This window comes from Danio rerio, chromosome 5, assembly GCF_049306965.1.
Source record: "Danio rerio strain Tuebingen ecotype United States chromosome 5, GRCz12tu, whole genome shotgun sequence".
NCBI classification, from domain to species: Eukaryota; Metazoa; Chordata; class Actinopteri; order Cypriniformes; family Danionidae; genus Danio; species Danio rerio.
The window spans coordinates 39,075,595-39,095,978 of record NC_133180.1 but is presented as its reverse complement, the minus strand read 5'-3'; the positions used below and the strand labels follow the sequence as shown (position 1 = coordinate 39,095,978).

Sequence of the window (20,384 nt, the reverse complement as noted above, 5' to 3'; positions counted from 1 at the left end):
TCAAATATTATTTACTGTCATCATGGCAAAGATAAAATAAATCAGTAACTAGAAATGAGTTATTAAAACTATTATGTTTAGGAATGTTTTGAAAAAAATCTGCTCTCTGTTAAACAGAAATTGGGGCAAGAAAATAAACATGGGGGCTAATTATTCAAAGGGCTAATAATTCTGACTTCAACTGTAGAAGTGCATATTTGTAATCCCAGTGGTTCAAAAAATATACATTAAAGAGGCCATTTGTGCCATATTACAAAATAAATGTTGCATATATGACATCTATTTTAATATATAAAATACAAACATCAACTTGTATATGTTTATATGTATTTTGCATATATTTCCTCATGTATTATGCTTCTATGAGCAGAAGAACAGAAATGTGTCTTAACATAAATTTTCTAATCCTGTGCCCCTCTCTCTCTCAAACTCCAATTCAAACTTGCTTTATTGGCATGAAAAATGTTATATTACCAAAGCATTTGTGATGTTTACATTAAACAAAACATGAGAAAACAACTGACATAGTAGAAGTGACAAAAACACAATAATTAACAGTACATTTAACAAACAACATTAAAAGATAAAATAATATTAATGAATAATTATGAACAGTATATTTTCTAATACAGCGGTTTAATCCGCTGTGGCGACCCCAAATTAATAAAGGGACTAAGCTGACAAGAAAATGAATGAATGTTTTCGAATACATTTATAACTATTTAGATGTGTGTGTACCCTCTTTCTCAGGTTTGTCCACCAGTGGAAGTGGTCCAGGAGTATTTATGCCATGAGCACTCCAAAGGTACAGTAGATTGACCGCTTAGAGCTCTCCTATCCCTTGTAATGTCAGACATTTTGTACACAATATTTTTTTAGGCACTTGCCCTGGCTGAATGCTGTTAGAGGTGAACTAAGCTACTATTCTAAGCGCTAAGAAAGAAATCTGATGTAAGTGACATCATCTTTCGCTAAGTTACTTTACTATTGTTGTTAAACAGAGAAATCCTTTTACAAATAACTTTTATGGTAACACTTTACAAAAAGGTTAATTAGTTAATGCATTTACTAACATGAACTCATCATGAACAACACATGTACAGCATTTATTAATCATAATTGAACATTTACTAATGCATTAATAACATCCAAGTCCATGCTTGTTAAAATTAGTTAATGCACCATGAGTTAACATGAACTAACAATGAACAACTGTATTTTCATTAACTAACGTTTACTAACATGAATAAATACAGTAGTAAATGTATTGTTCATTGTTTGTTCATGTTAGTAAATGCATAAATAAACATTAACTAATGAACCTTATTGTAAAATGTGACCACTTTTATCTTAAATCTTGGACCTTATTCTTGAGACAAAAAATGACCAATAAAATGGTGTGAAGCACCAAAAGGTATTTTCGAAGCATAATAAAGTTAATTTTAATACTAATTAAGCTTGTTATCTATGAATTTTCAAACATACTTTTTTACGCGATGTTTGTTGCATACTAAGGGCTCTATTTTGACGATCCATGCAGGTGCAAAGTGCAAAGCGCAGCGCATAAAAGCATGAATGGCGTGTCTGAATCCACTTTTGCTATTTTAAGGATGGAAAAATCCACTCTGCGCCATGGAGCATGGTCTAACAGGGTTGAGCTTATTCTCTTAATGAGTTATAGATGTGTTTTGAGGATAAACCAATCAGAGTCTCATCTCCCATTCCCTTTAAGAGTCAATTGCGCCGCTCCATGGCGCATTTGCTAGTTGTATGACGGACTTTGTAAGTGGAAAAACTGAACGCTTCACTAGTGAGTAAACAAATAAACAGACAATATGCAGCAAGAGAATAAGCCTCCTAATTCTTTACTTTCACTTTCATTCTCGTGGATAAGGAAACGTGTTGTAGGCACAGATATCCATTGGCCTACATAATTAATTTAGTTTGTTAAGCACAAAGATTTGTTTCAAAACTATTTCTAAATTCAGTTTTAATTTCCAGCAAACTAATAAATGAACAATAATAACCAAGTGAGGTAAAAAAAAACCTCACTATTATTTCCTAATACACATGCTATGCCCCATATGGTCTAAAACCTGATAGGTTGGCAAATCTAAGCTTGTTTTTAATAAAACAAATATAAATATGCATTTAATAAATAATACTGCTAATAATAAAAACATTATACAAAAGCAAACTGTCATGAATAAACTGAAAAAGCCCCCCGAGATGAAGAAGGTATGAAGAGAGTGGTTTTTATAGTTATGTTGAAAAATAATCATTTTTGTAATATTTTATTCTTTTAATTCATTTTAATTTGTAAAGATATTTGCATAGTGCTGTACATCCTGCATGTGTATTAAGCAATATTTAAGGGAGGTGCACAACTAACGCGCTCTGCGCTGGATTTCAGACCTCCTCTCAGCTGGTCTATTGTGCAGTCTATTTTAGTAACACGCCAGCAACTCATCTTAATACACCTTTTATCTAGATCGAGTCCACAAAGTGGCGCAACTGGATTTGCCATTTAAACAACGTTGCAGAAAACGGGGAAATTATGGTCTGAAATTAGCAACATGTCATAGAAACACGTCTTGGGCTTTATTGCGCCGGGTGATTGGGCCCTAAATGACAATAGACTGAAGTTTTTAATTTAAAACTTTAACACATTCTAATTTTTCCCAATGATATATCCTGTGCTAAATTTGTATTTTAAAAATATTAAGTATGTACAGTTGAAGTCAGAATTATTAGCCCCCTTTTAATTTTTTTTCTTTTTTAAATATTTCCCAAATGATGTTTAACAGAGCAAGGAAGATTTCAAAGTATGTCCATTTAAGGTCAAAATTATTAGCTCCTTAAAGCTATATTTATTTTGATAATCTACAGAACAAACCTTCGTTATACAATAACTTGCCTAATTACCCCAACCAAGTTAACCTAATTAACCTAGTTAAGCCTTTAAATGTCATTTTTAGCTGTATAGAAGTGTCCTGAAAAATATGTAGTCAAATATTTTTTACTGTCATTATGGCAATGATAAAATAAATCAGTTATTAGAAATGAGTTATTAAAACTATTTTGTTTAAAATGTGTTGAAAAAATCTGCTCTCCATTAAACAGAAATTGGGGGGAAAATAAACATAGGAGGCTAATAATTCAGGGGGGCTTATAATTCTGACTTCAATTGTATAAATAATATGCATAAATATGTTTTTTTTTCCCCCATTTTTTATTCTAAATCTTTAGGAAATGTTTTTGTTACATCAAAAAAAGAAAAAAACTGTGGTTATGATGTCCATCTAACAAGCTAATGCTAAAAAGATAATGCTTAAAATGTCACTAAAATGCAATGTTTAAACCTCATACTTAAATAGAAAATTAGGTGAATAACTGCAAAAAAATACACTTTTTCAAAAAAAAAAAAAGAACCCCTTTCATCAGGCTGGCTACAGGCCTGATATATGGGGGAAAGCAAGTGTTAACACTTGCTGTAACACTGTAAAAAATAAAAAGTTGAGTAAACTTAAAATTTTAAAGCAACCGGCTGCAAAGAAATTTAGAGTTTACTTAACTTCAGTGGTTGAAGTTGTGCCAAATTATTTTTTTAAGTTGACTGAAATGGCTGGTTTAAGTCATGACAACTTTCAAGCCTAAGTTCATCTAACTTGTCATTATGAGTTTGCCTAAAATTAAACAGGGGTTGAGTTAACTGTAATAAATGAGTTGGCACAACTTAACAGAAGTTAACTCAAAGCTGTGCAGCTGGTTGCCTTAATTTTTTAAGTTGATTTAATCTTTATCTTTTAATTCATAATTTTATGAAAATCTTATATCTACGCTTCTCAAACAAATACCTGTATGACTCTAAGTATGAAGTTAAGAGAACAAAACACACTATAAAACACAATATCAAAGAATATATTTATTGACAATTCTGCAAACAGCTTTCTGTCCAAATGAAATGTACTGCAGTCCAGAGAAGGAAAAGAGGCAACAAAAAGGTAAATCCTCAAATCCTATATTGCCTTTTAAGTGCTCGAGTAAAACAAAAGAAACATTTAAAATGCTTGCACTATCAACATTTTTTTCAAAGTGCAAGAGTAATTAGTATTGTCACGATATTTTAATTTTGTTACCCATCAGTTCTATAATTTTAAAAACATCCATTTCCTGCTAACATTTGAGCGTTGTTTACCATGTTTTAAACACTGTTATATTGCCATTGGGTTCACATGCTCAACAGAAAAGACTGATTGGGTGTGAAAATCATCAGTTCACCAAACTCACTGCTGTTTACTGAGTGTAACCACAGATACAGGGACACTTAAGAATTTCACATTGATCAACTGGTCTGTGTATAAGCTGACATCCAAGTGTTACGCTGATGGATCAACTATGCAACGTTTTGAAACACTCCAGTTTGTGTGTGTGTGTGTGTGTGTGTATCTGTGTTTGCACTCCATGAACATCAGTGAAAAGCAGTGAAATGGTGAACTTCTCAGCCAATCACAGTCATTTATGTTGAGCGCTTGAACACAACAGCCAATCTATCAATTGGTGGGAAATGGATGTTTTTAAAATTTGAAAATGTAAAATCAAAACTGAATTTAAGTTTCGTGACAACACCAAGAGTAACACAATTTCAGCGTACAAACAAATCCATTTTGTTTTTGAAAGACTGGACTCTTGCTGAGCACTGAGGATCAAGGCCAATAAACTAAAAAATAGTTTCAAAGATGTGTTTCAGTTCTTTGGGGTAGTTCATAATGAGGAAATTAATCAAACCAAAGAGGAGAACAACAGCTGTCGGAAGATCTTTTCTAACACGATTTGCTCTTCCAGAACCACAGACAGGCACCTTACATTTGGGTTGGTCTGAAGAGTGGCAACATCATCTTCAACAGTGCTAAGGATGTCCATCTCCATCTCTTTTGCGCAAATATCTTCTGGCTCTGTGTCCTGCAGTAAAAAGAAACATAAAAAGAGGATGAAAAACAATTTTTACTGCTAAATCACAAACATTTCCAAAAACAAAAAGCAAGGTAAAAAAAGCAAAGGTAAAGCAACTTAATTTGGAAACTAAAGGTAGTAATATCAGTAACACAGTCATTTATATACCTTCCATTTATAAAACTTTTCAGGTAACACTTTATAGTAATGAATCATTTATTAAGCATTAGCAAATAGTGAATTGATTATCCATTAAGCATCAACTCTACATGAATAAACATTAGTAAGTAGTTTAAAAATACAGCTACACATGTATAACGTGCTCAATAATTGTACTTTCATACTTTGTTAATGATTAATTTTTCATTACTAAATTAAGTATTGCATTGTTTTCAATTCAGTTATTTAAGAGTAGTTGGTGTTTTTAAAGAGCCCATATTATGGGTTTTTGAAAATTCCCCTCCATGTAGTGTGTAACACAGCTCTAAGTGAAGTGAAGTATCCAGCTAAGGCTTAAATCTGTTAGTGTACAGTGTTTAAAACTGTTGATTCATCTATAAAAGAGTCGACTCATAGTGCTTCAAACGAGTCGCCTTGATACCGATTCATTAGGTGTTTCGCCATGACGTACGAACGAAACCAAGTTATTCACGTGCACGCGCAAACCCGGGAGATTTCAAACCTGAGGCCCCGCTCTCTGACGCAGAAACCCAGACACACACACACACACACCCACAAACACACACACACAAACACGCCGGTCGATTGAAGTCACACTGCAGATGGATATATTGAGTCTCTACCTAAAGATGAAACCTCAGCATTATAGCCAAGCAGTTGGAAACTACTGGAAACTTCTGGAAACTACATGCTACAAAGAATACTTCATCAGCGTTTGTTAAAGGAAGGATCAGTAAAGAGTAACTTACTGATGGACGTCAGGATGGATTTTTCTTCCTCCATTTCTCAAGTGTAAGTACGTGCGATTAAAGTTGCCTCGTTGACTCTAGCTTGCAAATGTATTTAGTTGTGATTTGTTACTTGTAACCGCGTGTACTGTATCAGGTTAACTGGCTCTATTCTCTTATCGCGTGCAAAGTCACGTTAAAAACGCGACGCGTGCTGCTTTGTTAACGGAGCTCCGTGGAAGAGGAGTATTGTGTGTGTCTGTGTGTGCGTGTGCGTGTGCGCGCGCTGTCGTCCGGAGGTGTGTGTGTGTGTGTGTACGTGTGCGTGCGCGCGCGCGCGTTGTCGTCCGGAGCAGGGTTAAGTGCGTGCGTGTGTGTGTTTGTGTGTGTGTGTGTGCAATATGTGTGTGTGTGTCTGTGAAAAGAGCAGAGTGAGAAGCTAGGAGATCTCCTCAACTGTTTTTGGAGTTTTTGCTCAATAAAATAGTTAGTCGTCTGAGTTTTCAAGTCCATAGTCTGTATTTACATTGACCCACTGGCAGCTAAAATCCACGCCTACACTATCGAGCGTGTATGAACTGTGATTACTTTTATATTGCTGATTAGCTGTTTGGCATTTCACTCTCTGACTGAAGGCAGTCGACCAATCGCAACAGGCTGTCATTGGTCCAATCAGCGCAGATTAGCTTCGCGCTAAGGAGGGGTTTGGGAACAAATGAATCACTGGACGATTCATACAGGAGTCGCTGGGATAATTAGGTAAAAATAAATGCAGATTATAAGACCACGAAAGTGTTTTTTTGACCTTGCATGCATATTAAACTGTTGTTGGAGACCCTTACAACCAAGATATGACCCTATTTCATGTATAATATGGGCTCTTTAAGATCATTCAGAATGTGTAAGTAAATGATTAATAAACTTTTCAAATTACATTGATATATCTTATTATTCAGGCATATAGTAATAGTTACTTTACATGTTCATAAATGATTTATTAACTCAACTTCATTCAGTTTTGTGAGCTAATATAAGGGGAGGACTATTTATGCTTTATAAATTTCTTATAAATGACAATTAAAGGCTCACTCATATTTAAAATAGAAACATTTATTAATATCTATTTATTTCTAGTTGTATTAATGAAACTATCAAATGAAAAATAAATCTTTGCAATATTATCTAAAATAAATGTACTGTACAGTTTAAACATCCCTAAATAACATTGAAATGTATCAAAATATTTTGATAAATTACTATATTGTTGTTTTCTCCAGTTTTGTGTTATTTAGCAATGTTTAAATTTCACCATAGTTTAATTTTACGTAAGATTGCAAAGATTTATTGTTCAGTCGATACTAAGCCTTTAAATTTTACTTATGAGTGATATGCACAGCAAAAATAGTCCTCACTTTTGGTCGAAAACTGGATGAAGTTTAGTAAATAAAGCATTTATAAACATGTAAAGTAACTATTAGTTTATGCCTGAGTAATAAGATACATAAATGGTATTTTGAATAGTTTATTGATTAATTTTACTTATGCATTCTGAATGACCTTTAAAAGCACCAACTATTCTTAAATAACTGGTTTGTAAATAATGCAATTTTTACTTTAGTAATGAAAAATGAATCATTAACAAAGTATGAAAACATAATCATTAATCATATTATTCACATGCCTATAAGTTAAGAACACTACATTGGTAGCTGTAGTTGTGAACTGCTTACAAAACTTTAAAAGTCATAAATCTAGGACTGACACCCAAGTCATGTCCTCAGCTAGGGGTATATGCTAATAACAGACTCATCACACACTTACCAGGCAAGTCTTCCAGAACTTTTCCCTCATAAACAAAGTAGACCTTTCAGAGCTGTAGCCTTCCTTTGAGCGAGCACATTAGACGTCTGAAAGATATCAAACAAAAATATAGGTCATCAGCTATTGTCACATTAAACCAGATGCTCAGACCCTGAGAGATAACAGGTGGCACAACTTTACAATTGAAGGGCATTAAATATGGTTATTCACAGGTTACTCATTTTGATCAGAAATTCCCAACATGTTTTAATTATTAAAAATGAAATTTGCTTTATAATTATTGTTGCAGCAACTGTTTTCACTCCCTGGTCAGCCGGACTCAGTCATGGTTGTTCTACTAAAGACTAAGAGATGAAAATGTAGCATCCTTTACAGAGGTGAAAACAGTGCTACAAACTTTTCTTTTAGGGAACAAACTGTTTTGTAACTTCAAAGATGAATTACCTGCATGAATACCAATATTGCACACAAAAAGAGGTAAACTCCATAAAGTTTAATATGCCCCCCTTTAATCAGTGATATGATTGAATGCTAAATAATTACTTGATTGTCCAGTTGTTCCAGGGGGGTCCTTATTATCTCTCCATATCGCCCACCGCATGATCGATAAAACTTGATAGCGTATTCATTCAAAAAAGAGAAGGTATTTTTGAGGTTGGTTTGAGTAATCCTGTAAAACTCAGCATAGACCTACAAACAAACCATAAAAAATGAATAGTATGAATTGTGAACAAGGGTTATACATTTTGAAATAAATAATCTGAAATGCAAACTTGCCTGAACTCCCAAAAACATGCAGGCCACTGTTTTCGGACATCAGCTGGTTAAAAAAATTAAACAGTCAGTACTTGCAGCAGACTGTTAATGTGCTAATGTCAAATGTGATTTTAATGCACCTACAGTCTTTAAAGTGCAGAAGCAGTCTGCGAACAAACAAGGCTGCTGCCAGCATGCTCCTTGATAGCGATGTAGTCTGTAGTGTTTCAGGAGAACTTCTCAGCTACTGTTTACAAATTTGCAAAACTTACACTGCATTACAAACCTATAAAAAAGTAAATAAAAATGTAACATTGCAGGTCAAATTGTTTTCATAAATTAAACTGATGTTTTTAAAAAGCACAATATAAAATAAATATTGCAAACATAAAAAGAGAAGATTTAATTAATACATACATACATGTTACTTAACTCATAAATGGTTAAGGTATGCCAAATAGATAATCATAAAAACCACAAGCTCCTGGAATACTATATGTACACTACTAGTGACTGTATATTTAAAGTGGTATGCCAAATATATTTTTGAAGTGGTTTTAATGTTATCGCATTGCTGTTTTAATACAGACACAACAGGGTTAACAGTACAGTGGTGACCGGCCGCTCAGATATGTCTGTTTGCAACAACAATATTTCACTACATTTCCCTCCAGTTTAAGAAGCAAATTAACGTTAAACAGTTCTTCAAATGAAGCAAACTTCACAGGTGGCTAGCTTGTTAGCCCGAGCTTGTCAGAAATGATTCTCACACGATGTAACTTAGTTTTTTGGGAACATAACATTACATTTTACTTTAGATTTGCATGCTATTTAGATTAATTTCGATAATAAAGCTAAAACAAAGCTTACCTGAATCAGGAGATGGCAGCTGCTGCTGGTGAGAGGACACCTTGTGCAAAATGGCACCCGAAGACAGACTGAGCATGTGCAAAGGCGGGAAGTAGACGATCCAGTGAAAAACTCAAAATGTAAAGTCTGCTCAACTTAAGTTTTTACTTTCATTGAACAAACCAGTTTTAAACATTCGGTTAACTCATTTTTAAAAGTAAACTCAACACTGAGCTCAAAATATGTCCACCCAACTTACAATTTTGATTTGAGTTAGCAAGGTGAGCTGCATCCAAAACTTTTAATATGCACACCTAACCCCACCCCAAACCCTAGCTCTCACAGTGACATCATTGAGTGCATTGTGTCTGACATTGCAAGTCTGTGATATGCAGTCTCAGCTTGCAAATCCAAGTCTGCATCCAGATACAATTGAGGAGAATTTAGATGTTTCACCAAATCCCAACAATTCTTTCTTCTTTTTCAGTGTCCCAACTGTCAGGGGTGTGATGTTGATGTTGTGGATGGTCAGCGAGCAGTCTGCAGGTCTTGCCTTAAATGCCGTATATTGCAGTTTCAGTTCTGTGTGGCCTGTCAGAGAGAATGGCCACGTAATGCTTCAACCACCAGTGCCTGCGAGCTGCCTAACTGTGCACTCCGTGCCGCTCTCCTCAGTGACAAAAAAATAAATCAACCGAGCAGCTCGGTGAAAGGATGCCCCTTTTTCAGGGCCTGTCCAGGATGCAAGGCCCTGCTAACTTACACTGGAAGTCTCTGTCCAACCATCAGATGCCCTTATTGTAAAACATATTTTTGCTTTCGCTGTCTGAATCACTCCCTGAGTCATGACAATACTGAATGCAAAGTGTTGGACAACAAGCAGAGCCTCAAAGATTTAAAGTAGCTTTAATGAAAAAGTTATGAACATTTAGGTCTGATTAGGAAAAAAGGAACAAATGTTTATATTGAAAAAATCAATGTTTTTTCCCCATTTCTCAATGAACATAGCCAATGCATTTTGGTGCATTTAAACAAAACAGTTTCAAATAACAGGTTAGTCCCAAAACATCTTGTAGGAATAGAAAGATAAAACATAATACATTTAAACTCAAATATAGTTATTGCAAAGAAAAAAACACAAACTACAAAATTGTAAATTTAAATAAAAAATGTAACTCATATTTTTCCCTAGTATATTCATTTGGCACTGTGACAATTTTTGTTAGTTCCAGTTTTGCATTTGGTACTGACTAATCTAATGTATTTGCACAAATATAATATTGTAAAGCTTTCTAAAGAAAATATTAATATAAAAGAGAGATCTGTGATCGGTGTAGTCATATATGCTGAGCACTGTAGATATTGTGATATTAAAAACTGTTTTAAAAGATGATTGAATAGCTCTGTTTGCAAAAAAATAAAAATAAATATATTTTTCTAATGACTGGTGTGATGCTGTAGGGGAGTGTACAGTATCTGCATAAAATATATGGAAACACATAAATACAATAGATCTACACTCTCAGAAATAAAGGTACAGGAGCTGTTGCTGGGGCAGAACCTGTTCAAAAGGTACATATTTGTACCTGAGGGGTCCATAATGGTCCCTCAAAGGTACTTTTTAAGTACATTTGGGCACTAATATGCACCATTGAGGTACCACTGTGGACCCTTTGGGTACAAATATGTATCATTTGAAAAGGTACTGCTCAAATGACAGCTCCTGTACCTATATCTCTGAAAGTGAAGGATACAAATGAAATACACTGCGCTTTTAGTTTTTGTGTTTTTTCTTCTTTAAGAGATTCTGTTAATCTATCATTGTAAAACTATAAATGTTTTATTTTCTTGTGCCTGAAGGATTTATACCCTTTTACACACTAGCAGATATAAACCATGTGAAGAAGAAACTCTCACTCTGTTATGTTTAATCCAGAAATGCGGACATGCTTTCTGAACTGTGGTGCCTGCTCAACTATGATCCCAACCTATCATCACACAATACAGTGTCAATGCTCAAACAGTATATTGTGCAGACCTAAATAAACTGAAAAAATGTAATTAGAAATGGCCAATTATACCAAATGTGATTTATAAGGAAACATTAACACTGAAAGAATACTTAACTTACTGTTAAACATGTTATTGTAAATACTGATATTCTTGATTGTTTTTTTTTAAATGTACAAACCTGATTAATTAATAAATGATAAATGTTTTAAACAATGGACTCCGTTTTCTTTCTGAATCTAAAATGCCAATTAATGCATAATTGGACTCAAGCTTAAATTATACAGTAAAATCAATGCCATTATTACACACACTGTACCACAACAGACTTGATCATCTGACCAATCAGAGCAGTGCATACTTATAAAAGTCAATTAGGTGTTTCCATTATTCATTCATTTATTTTCCTTTGTGCTTAGTCCCTTATTTATCAGGGGTCGCCACAGCGAAAAGAACCGCTAACTATTCCAGCATGTTTTATGCAGCGGATGCCCTTTTATCCACAACCCAGTACAGGGAAAGTGTCTCCATGATTTGAAAACAACAAATATTCACCTTATTTTTCAATTCAGTGACAATCAAACATTAGTAATTTTTTCCTGCTTCTAGTGTCATCTGTTTTATTGTTTTGTCTTAATTAAAAGCACACTGGTTTGTAGCAGCTTTACTGTCTGTTGCACTTTGTTTTGTATAGTTTTTTAAGTTATATGATGGTAAACTACTAAAAATAAAGATATGAGCAAATGTATTTTATTTAATTATAAGCAAGGGAAGAAAGACCATGATATATTAAGATGATGACAATATCTTTATTATTTTAATGTTTTGATTTAGTCATTCTCAAATATTGTTATTTGAAATTTAGAAGAAATGTTAGCAGACCTTGATAAAATAAAACAAATATTAATATTTTTAATCCAGAAAAACAAGTCATTTTTAAAGTAGCCTTTTTTCATTGCTGTATTTATAGTTTTGTGTACTACAATACATATTGTTCCTTTGTTCTTTTCCTTCACTGATCAGCAGCAGCTTCTCATTTTATTTATTACAACGCCTTCTCTCCATGTCTTTTATAAGACAGATTTCTTCTTTATGTCTGGAGAACGTAACCACCCAAGTCCTCATTGATTGTATGACCACAGTTTATCTTGAAGAACTCTTTATTACACTACTTCCAAACCCAGATCCATATAAATTTAAAATCCATATCAATTTAAATTTACTCATATCAATGCTACTTTAACCTAACAAACCAAGCTTTTTTGTTTCAATAATACCTGTTGTATGTATTCATATCATTGCTAGAAAAAAACGACCTTTCTTAAGATAGTTTACACGGTATCTGTTTGTTTTCTGTGTTCTATTATCCCCAAAACCGAAAGTTAAATATGATAGAGAAAGTAAAAGTGTATGAGTGTTTTGGTATTCCCCTTCAGTGTTTTTATACCATTGTGAAATCTGGTTAAGCAGGAAATTTTTTTCAAAGACGTTTTGTTTCTTGTCGCATGAAGGGGAGATCCTTGAGTCTTCAGTAAGTAACCTGCTTATTAGCATTTAGCTAATTTTATCTTATATTGGATAGTAAGAGTATATTAAAATGCTCCACTTGTTTTCACACTTGTATGCAGAAATAATGTTTTCTTGTTGCCAGAATCACATTGGCTTTTGAAGTTGTTATTCTTATGGTGTACTAGATAATGTAGACGTTAGCTGAGGCACAATCCTTAATTAATACTGCCAACACAGTTCTTAAAACCTTTGTCTTACCTTTCCCTCTCTAAACCTGTGCCTCTCTCTCTCTTTTTCTATCTTTCAGGTTTGTCCATCAGTGGAAGTAGTCCAGGAGTATTTGTGCCATGAGCACTACAAAGGTAGATTGACCGTAGAGATCTCGCTGATCTCTGAATTACTGACAATCGTTTTAGTAATATTAAGAATATAAAAATTGTCAAACAAATAAAATAACCATTAGTGCTACTCATAAGAATTGTCTTAAAATCCATGACGATGTAGTTAAATTAATTAGCCAATGATGTAGACTACATTGAAACTGTATGACGTTGCAGTAACACTTAAGTTTGGTCATTGGGAAGTACAGTATTGCATGAGTCACTGTACACCTACGTTGTATAACGTTAAACAAATTGTACTTATGAACATGCCAAAGGAAATTTGAACTTCTGATTATTTTGCTGTTTAATTACAGTTGTAAGGAAAAATCCTCCTAAAATATACTTTAATGAAAAATCTGAAAAAGTACTAAGAGATAGACTAGAATTTTCATGTGATCTCTGTCCTTTATCCAGTACTACACATGTTTGTAAAGGTTGTTCAAAATGCACAACAGTTTTTTTTTTTTTCTTAAAGAAAGAATTTATTATGAATCTGTGATTCTGAGCCTTTGGTCTTCATTACCTGCAAAAGTCTACTTTCACCGGGCTCAAACACTTTAGGCAGAATTTATTGATGAGGCAAAACAAGTATTTTAGCACAAGTTTCACAAAAAGTGCTGAAGCTGAGTAATTAAACTCTTCTTATCTAGTGTTCATGTTGTACCTGTAGGACTCAACATACCTTTTAGTTGTGACTCTGAAACCCTATGATTGGCAGTTGCTTTCAACAGAAACATGTATGATTGGTTATTATTCTCAGCTCCTAAGGAAATTTGATGCAATGTGCAGTCATTTAACTTCAATTGCAACAGTAAACATATATTCAATCACTTTGTGTAAGGATTTGGATTTTTTCATTTTGGTAGTTCTTTTTCCACAAGCATTTGTTGATTTCCATCACTGATGGACATACTGAGTTGATATAGAGGAATTACATAGCTAAAACATCTCATAATGTATTATGTAACACAAGCTACAATACTCAATTTGCTCAGGTTGTTTGCAATGGAGATTCAGGTTAGTCAGCTAATTCTTTTTTTTTTTTTTGCTATTGGAATAGAACTTAAATTATACAGTAAAATCAGGGTAACACTTTATTTTGATGATCTATTTAATTATTGCTATACTGTCTGTTAATATATGTTGATACTGCTACTAAATAGACATTATGACTATAAGAAACTTAGCAAGTACATGTCAACTTACACTAACCCTAACATTAACACCAACCTAAAAGTATAGTTATAATCTAATGAGAATTAGTTGGCATGTAGATGCAATGCAACTTAAATTTAAATAACGAACCATCAAAATAAAATGTGACCGAAATGAGTGCCATTATTACATGCACTGTACAACAGACTGGCCATCTGACCAATCAATCAGAGCACTTCAGACATTTGGAAAGAAGCAATTTAATTGGTTTTATCATTTGAAAATAAAAATATTCACCTTATTTTCATGTAGAAATGGTAACAGCCAATCAAACATTAGTAAAACTTTCTGGCTTTTAGTGTCATCTGTTTTCAGTTTTTATAAATTGTTATGCAGCTCGATAATGCGGGTTGCGGCAGGAAGATCATTCGCTCCGTAAAATGTGTGCTGGATAAGTTGGCGGTTCATTCCGCTGTGGCGACCCCAGATTAATAAAGGGACTAAGCTGAAAAGAAAATGAATGAATGAATGAATGGTTAATATATAAACATATTAAAATATTAAAATATTAACATCTTACTAATATAATGAAAATTTAGGGTAATGTTATAAGAAGTGAAAGTGTTTTCTTGTCATGTAAACTACTGTAGGAGACAAAACAAAAACATTTTATCAGAATAATAGGAACACTTTAATGTCTTTTGTTTACATGAAAATTTATAACACTTATAAAATTGCTACTATATATTTTAAAGTAGTTTTTTAGCTGTATACCTATTTAACTTTAAATTTTCTAAGTGGAAAAGCAAGAAGATATGTGGATCTGTGGAGTGTGATCAAAACCCAGCAATCTTTCCTTATTTTTCCAGTGTCCCAGCTGTGGGAGCTCTGATGTTGGTGTTTTGGACAGTCAGCGAGCGGTCTGCAGGTATTGCTCTGAAGTGAAACGGCGTGTGTTTCAGTTCTGTTGCGATTGTCAGAGAGAATGGCCACCTAATGCTTCAAGAACCAGTGCCTGCACGCTGCCAGACTGTGCACTCCGTGCTGCCCTCCTCAGCGACACAAAAATCAGTGACCCATTCAGCTCGGCAAGAGGATGTCCGTTTTTCAGGGCCTGTCCACAGTGCAAGGCCCTGCTAACTCACAATGGTGAAGGATGTCCCAACATCACTTGCCCTCATTGTCACACAGATTTCTGCTTCCGCTGCCTGAGTCGATGGTGTAGTGGGTTAAGGGATTTTGATATTGATATTGATGGTTTTCATCAACAATGGCTTTTACGTCATTGTCATGAAATAGATATATGTAGAGTGGTAGACAACAAGAGTCTCAACATTTTTAGCAGATGATTGAATGGCCAACTTAGCTCTGTTTGTAAAATTTTTTAAAAATAATCATTGAGGTATGGGCGACACAGTGGTGCAGTAGGTAGTGCTATCGCCTTACAACAAGAAGGTCGCTGGTTCAAGCCTCGGCTGGGTCAGTTGGCGTTTTTGTGTGGAGTTTGCATGTTCTCCCTGCATTCGCATGGGTTTCCTTCGGGTGCTCTGGTTTCCCCCACAGTCCAAAGACATGCGGTACAGGTGAATTGGGTAAGCTAAATTGTCCGTAGTGTATGATTGTGAATGAGTGTGTATGGAGGTTTTCCAGACATGGGTTGCAGCTGAAGGGCATCTGCTGTGTAGAACATATGCTGGATAAGTTGGCAGTTCAATCTGCTGTGGCGACCCCGGATTAATAAAGGGACTAAGCCGAAAAGAAAATGAATGAATGAATGAATGAATGATTGGGGTAATCCTATAGGGGAGTGTATCTGCATTAAATAAATAAAAGCTAAATACAATATAAAAGCTGAACAAATATTTAAATACAATATAATTAATTTACCATTAAAAATAACTGCACTTTATGTTTTTTTAATCTTTTTATTCTGGAGAGTCTAACAGTAGTCCCATGCAGAAATTAAAGTTTACAATGTAAAATGACAGTGCATAGTCATCTTCATTGTTTATAATAATGCGAAAAAACTATGAATCTAATAATCATTGGTAAAGCTACAAATGTTTTTGTGTCTTGTGCCTGAATGGTTAAAGCGTGGCTTTGAATCACAGTCCCTCCCCGCCGTCCAAAGATAATATGCTGACCAGTTAGCCTTTTGGCAGATCACCTACTGCACCTTTAACACTCTTAAAAAAGGAGCAAAGTTAACATTTTTACTCTGTTATGGTTAACCATCGCAAGTAAGTCTGAAATGACGTGTTCTAAACAGTGGCGCTATGATCCTAACTTCACATCACACATCCTGCAGTGTGATTACTGCCTAATATGCACTGTAAAAAAATCCGCAGCTGAGGTGCTGGAAAAAAACATAAAATAACGGCCATTAAATTACAGAAATTTACATTTACAGAAATTTAAATGTAAGGAAATTTCTGTAATTTAATGTCTGTTATTTTATGGTAAATTTCTGTAATTTAACAGCTGTTATTTTATGTTTTTTTTCCGGCACCCCAGCTGCCAGAATTAAACCACAAAATTATTCTTTTTTTTTTTTACAGTGACGGGTTAAAGCTGAAACAATATATTGTACACAACTAATAAAACTTATAAATGGCTTAACACTAAATTCCTTTTTATAATGTATGATTTATAAGGGAATACTTTTACTGTTTAACCTGTTATTGTTAATGCTGATAACGTTGAATATCTTTTAAAAAGTTCAAAACTCTTAACTAATTAATGAAAAAAATTGTGATTGTGAAAAAATTGTGATTAATAAAGTGAATATTTACAATGGAATCGTTTTTTTTTTTAATGCTTAATAATACATAATATCTAAAATTCTTGTTTTGTTCCTGTAAATATTCTTGAATAAATAATTTTTTTTAAAAAAACGAATATTCAATATCTCTGTTTGGGCAAAAAAAAAAAAAAAAAAAAATCTAATGACTGGGGTGATGGTGTCATAGGGGAGTGTACAGTATCTGCATATAATATATGAAAAGATCGATTAATAGACCTAATATGCAAATGGAATAAACCGTGCTTTTTGTTTTTGTGTCTTTTTCTTCTTCTGCAGAGTTTGTTAATCTATTAATCATTGTTAAAACTATTAATGTTTTATTTTCTTGAGCCTGAATGATTTAAACTTTTTTACACAGTAGCAGACATAAACCATGTGAAGGAGAAACTCTCACTTTGTGCCAGCCCAATTATGATTTACATCCTGTAATCACACAATACAGTGTCAATGCTCAAACAGAATATTGTGCAGACCTAAATAAACTGATACTTGGTACACTGAAACTTACCTTATCATAACTGCAATTGTATATTTTTAAGGGAATACTAAAACTAAAGGAATTCCGTTTTCTTTCTAAATCTAAAATGCCCATTAATAAATAATCAGTAAAAATATTTATTGAACTCAAGCTTACATTATACAGTAAATCAATGCTATTGTGACACACACTGTACCAACCACAACAGACTTGATCATCTGACCAATCAGAGCAGTGCATGTATGGAAAGCAATTTAAGTGTCTCCATGATTTGAAAATAAAAATATTCACCTTATTTTTCACGTCAGGGACAATCAAACATTAGTAATTGGTTCTCGCTTCTAGTGTCATCTGCTTTAATGTATTGTCTTAATACAAACACACTGGTTGGTGGCAGCTTTACTGTCTGTTGCACTTTTTTTTTTAGTTTAGTTACTGCACTTTGTTTTGCATTGTCTTTTAGTTATGTCCTTATTGTGATGAATGAGTGAACATTTTTTGACCGTGGGTTAACTACCGTTGGACACTTAAAAAAAAAAAAAAAAACTTTAACTGCACAATAGGAACATCATGGTGACAAGAAGATCTCCAGATCTTCTATCTCCAGAGTGCTATAATGATCAGTATTATGACAGTGAAAATGAGGAAGATATTGAGCCAGAGCCCTGATAGTAGACAACACTCAGAACCTTCAAGGTCTGGGACTCAAGTGGATGTCTGTGAGGATAAACTTCTAAGAATACACATTTATGCAAATGTATTTGATTAAATATAAGCAAGGGAAAATACCACAATATTTTAAGATAACTATTTCTGTTTGGTTATATATATTTATATAATATATAACCAAACAGAAATAGTTTATAACCAAACAGAAATATATATATATATATATATATATATATATATATATATATATATTAGGGATGTAACGGTATCAGAATTTCACGGTACGGTAATACCTCGGTATGAATGTCACGGTACGGTATTTATTGAATCATTTACAGGAAAAACAAAACTTTTGAAAATACTCCAAAAAAGTGCCAAAAGTGTCAATGACATACAAATTAGCCATCTATCTGTAAGCTTTGAAACAGGAACTTCAATTTTAATAACAAAAAATTATTAAACCATGTAAAAAAATTAAGTTTCAATTTAGTATTGTTGAAAACTCATCACATTCAACATTTAATCACTCACTCACTTACTTAGATAGAGATGGGTTTAAAGGAAAATTATCATATAACTATAATCTGGTAAAAGCTGGTATCTCTGGGTATTTGCAATGTCCCCTGCAACAGAAAAAACCCTCTCATTTGGGACTGAGGATTCTGGGACAGAGATATGACTTGGCCCATGTTAACAGCAGTGGGTAACGTTGTGCATTGTCTTTCCCCCACTTGAGAAGACAAACCATGAGTGAGATAGAGATCTCTTTGCGGTACAAGTCAATGTCTGCATCAATCTGAACAGTGTGCTGTGTTTCTGCAGTCCCCATGACTGCTATTAGTCGTATTCCCCAACTTGCAGGCACGTGCACACATAGGGCTCAACCTGTGCAGTGCACATGCCCTTTTTAGTCTTGGATAGAAAATGCCCTTCCAAATCGATCAAAAGTGCCCCCGCGACGCGACACAACCTCCGTACAGCCCTTCAGTAGACAACACCGCTCTTGAATATGCGCGCTCAACCCCCCCCTCGGCGCGAGACAACACGCGCGAGACAACACAGCTGATCAGAACGCGCGCGACAACACTGCTATTCAGTAAGTGCGCGGCGACAACACCCGCTTTAGGTTCGATCATTTCCATCTTTTTTTCATCTCCGCTACTAGCAGCACACTCCATTTCCACATTACTGGATCTGTAGCGACAACAGACCGCAAAGGATTATGGCCACGCCTGGGCTTATGGGAAATGTAGTTTAAGCTATCTCCCGTTCGCTTCATTCGCCTGAGCAAATTTTCTCAGAAGACCTATAGTTTTACCGAGTCATGCGACTTCGGTAATATCGAAAAAAATTTATATTGCGGTATGACGGTATTTACAATACCGTTACATCCCTAATATATATATATATATATATATATATATATATATATATATATATATATATATATATATATATATATATATATATATATATATAGTTAAAGTCAGGATTATTAGCCCCCTTTTCATTTTCCAAATGGTTTTCAACAGAGCAAGGAAATTTTCACAGTATGTCTGATAATATTTTTTTACAAATATTTTTGGGACAAAATTATTAGCCCCTTTAAGCTAATTTTTTTTCAATAGTCTACAGAACACACCATTGTTATACAGTAACTTGCCTAATTACCCTAACCTGCCTAGTTTACCTTATTAATCTAGTTAAGCCTTTAAATGTCACTTTAAGCTGTATAAAAGTGTCCTGAAAAATATCAAGTAAAATATTATTTACTGTCATCATGGCAAAGATAAAATAAATCAGTTATTAGAAATAAGTTTTTTAAAACTATTATGACTAGAAATGTGCTAAAACAATATTCCCTCCATTAAACAGAAATTGAGGAAAAAATAAACAGGGGTGATAATAATTCAGGGGGGCTAATAATTCTGACTTCAACTGGATATGTATGTATGTATATATATATATATATATATATATATATATATATATATATATATATATATATATATATATATATATATATATACACAGCCTTGCTCTGAATAATGTTTTAGTTTTGAATTAGCACTTCAATATTTTATGGTTTA

General features: G+C 33.8%; 1 protein-coding gene and 1 long non-coding RNA gene across 2 annotated transcripts; one reads left to right on the top strand and one right to left on the bottom strand.

The window, feature by feature from the left end:
* Positions 1-2,780: 2,780 nt before the first annotated feature.
* LOC141385563 (uncharacterized) lies at positions 2,781-9,373 on the bottom strand. Its single transcript, XR_012406182.1, has 6 exons — positions 9,309-9,373; positions 8,583-8,724; positions 8,460-8,502; positions 8,226-8,372; positions 7,683-7,768; positions 2,781-4,962 (listed from the first exon to the last, which is right to left on the bottom strand). It is a non-coding gene; the product is annotated as an uncharacterized lncRNA (long non-coding RNA).
* A 3,362-nt stretch (positions 9,374-12,735) lies between these two features.
* si:ch211-284e13.11 lies at positions 12,736-15,916 on the top strand. The gene is made up of 3 exons (NM_001386836.1): positions 12,736-12,828; positions 13,114-13,168; positions 15,214-15,916. Exons 2-3 carry the CDS (start codon positions 13,154-13,156, stop codon positions 15,691-15,693), a joined length of 495 nt encoding a protein of 164 aa, NP_001373765.1. The 5' UTR covers positions 12,736-12,828; positions 13,114-13,153; the 3' UTR covers positions 15,694-15,916.
* Positions 15,917-20,384: the final 4,468 nt, after the last annotated feature.